Consider the following 2500-nt stretch of genomic DNA (forward strand, 5'->3'; position numbering starts at 1 on the left):
ACGATGAAGAGGAACGACGAGAAGAAGACGACCCGAGTGCAGCAAAACCGAAAAAGAATGAACCAGTCTGTTGCAATTATGTTGGATATGGTTGATATTAATAGGGTGGGTGTGTGCATTAGGAAAAGACGCGAGAACAGATTGAGGCTGAGGTTGTACCGCGTATTACTGAGGCTTTACGGTTCGGTCTCAACGTGTTGGAAAATGCATTTGAAAAGATAGAAGGGCTGGAGTATGACGGTGAGACGTAGCGATGCATTTGCAGTCTGTCATCGTGAGTTGGATGGTCGGCTGTGTTGTAGCTTCATCGGACGAAGAAGGTGAGGAAGGAGTGAAGCATGCTGTGGAGCCAATACTAGTGCCGAAGGTAAGCGAGTCGTGTAACGTTATTGTGTATTTGTTTGTTTGTCTGTATGTCTGTTTATCTGTTTGTTTGTTTGTGTGTCTGTTTGTTTGTGTGTCTGTATGTCTGTTTATCTGTTTGCCTGTTTGTGTGTTTGTTTGTCTGTTTGTCTGTATGTCTGTTTGTTTGTCTTTTTGTCTGTTTGTTTGTATTTTTGTCTGTTTGTTTGTCTTTTTGTCTGTTTGTTTGTATTTTTGTCTGTTTGTATGTCTTTGTTTGTTTGTGTGTTTGTTTGTTTGTCTGTTTGTCTGTTTGTCCTTTTTGTCTGTTTGTTTGTATTTTTGTTTGTTTGTCTGTATGTCTGTTTGTTTGTCTGTGTCTGTTTGTGTGTTTGTTTGGTTGTGTGTTTGTCTGTTTTGTGTGTTTGTCTGTTTGTGTGTTTGTCTGGTTGTGTGTTTGTCTGTTTGTGTGTATGTTTGTTTGTCTGTATGTCTATTTATTGGTGTGTCTGTTTGTTTGTTTGTGTGCCTGTTTGTCTGTGTGTTTGTTTGTCTGTTGGTCTGTTTGTGTGTTCGTTTGTTTGTCTGTTTGTCTTTTTGTTTTTGTCTGTTTGTGTGTCTGTTTGTTTGTTGCCTTTTATCTAATTGCTTGTCCAGTTGTTCATCTGCCTGCTGGACTGTCATGTAGCTGTATATATGTATGTACATTATTCTGTGTTTATGTTTGACTGTGTTTATGTTTGCCATTTGTATGTTTGCTTTCTTCCTTAATTAAGTAATTATTTGCCTAATTTCTACTTTACATTTCTATTGTTTATTTGTCACTGTTAGCATTTTGTAAGTTACATGTATCGTGTGTGCGTGTGTGTGTGTGTGTGTGTGTGTGTGTGTGTGTGAGTGTGTGTGTGTGAGTGAGTGTGGTGTGGTGTGTGTGTGTGTGTGTGTGTGTGTGTGTGTGTGTGTGTGTTGTGTGTGGATCTTGTATTCCGTGATGAGAATTAAAGGTTTGATCCTGGTGGAGGCGACGCTGTCGCAGTTTTCTTGAGCAAGAAACTCACCCACAATTGCTTCTCTCGACTCAGGAGTATAAATGAGTACCTGGTCATTGACTGGGGTGGACAAGACCGCTGGCTTGGCAGTAACATCATGCAGCAGACGGGTACGTGTGGGCCTTGGTGTCCAGTCCCAGAGCTGCGCCATTGTCAGTGCTCCTGGATGACTCTGGCCAAGCTCCAGGTGGATTGTAGCGCTGGCCCCAAGACTCCACGTAGCCCATGGAGGCCCTGTCTCTAGCGGCAGAGGGAGCTATCTCCGCAACTGACCACAAGGTCGACGTCGAAAGACATGGAGGGCTTAACATTTGTCCATTTTTTGTCCATGTGTGTGTGTGTGTATGTGTGTGTGTGTGTGTGTGTGTGTGTGTGTGTGTGTGTGTGTGTGTGTGTGTGTGTGTGTGTGTGTGTGTACTTACGCCCACATTTACCTACAATATCACCTTCCTAATTCATCATATAATACAGGATCCGTATGTAATGCGTCCACTTCCTTACCTCATTGGATCAATGAAGTTTCTACAAAACGACGACGTCGGCATCGGTGAACCTGAAAGTGAAGGTAATGTTCACAATTAATTAATTTCCTATTTACCTTGAATGCCACTGACCATCACAGATGAGGAGGAAGATGACAAAGAAGTAGACGACGAAGAATCATCAGATTCATCATCAGGGGTTTGATTGTTTAGAGAGTTAACATGCAATTTGATATTAACAATGGTGTTTTAGTCGTCATCATCGTCGGAGGAGGAGAGTAGTTCAGAGGGAGGCGAGGAAAAATCGAAAAAGAAGAAGAAGAAGAAGGAACGAAAGGTTTGTACACATTGTAGTGATGATGACATTGTAGTCAGTGAAGCAGTGAAGCACTCAGATCACTGTATTTCTGAAAATACTACCCCATTGGGCACTATTTTTCATAGTTCTGAAACATTGGGCATTATGGGCATTATTTGTGCGTGGGGCATTATTTGTGCGTGGGCCATTGTTTGAGCATCGCCCATTATTATTTGCAAGCACAGAGACTGTTGCATTGTTTGTATGCATACTGTCACACTGCACAAACAAACTACCTAATCTAATCTTACAGTTACCCCTGGATACTT

General features: G+C 41.9%; 1 protein-coding gene across 1 annotated transcript in view; it reads left to right on the forward strand.

The window, feature by feature from the left end:
- LOC134176648 (WASH complex subunit 2-like) overlaps positions 1-2500 on the forward strand; it is a 14939-nt gene that overhangs the window by 2736 nt on the left and 9703 nt on the right. The window contains exons 4-9 of the mRNA XM_062643308.1: positions 1-65; positions 123-240; positions 303-367; positions 1863-1956; positions 2014-2072; positions 2127-2210. The exon at positions 1-65 is cut by the window's left edge and continues 7 nt beyond it. Coding sequence (XP_062499292.1) covers positions 1-65; positions 123-240; positions 303-367; positions 1863-1956; positions 2014-2072; positions 2127-2210 — 485 coding nt within the window. The remainder of the gene's footprint in view (positions 66-122; positions 241-302; positions 368-1862; positions 1957-2013; positions 2073-2126; positions 2211-2500) is intronic.

This window comes from Corticium candelabrum, chromosome 3 (genome assembly GCF_963422355.1).
Source record: "Corticium candelabrum chromosome 3, ooCorCand1.1, whole genome shotgun sequence".
Taxonomy (NCBI): Eukaryota; Metazoa; Porifera; class Homoscleromorpha; order Homosclerophorida; family Plakinidae; genus Corticium; species Corticium candelabrum.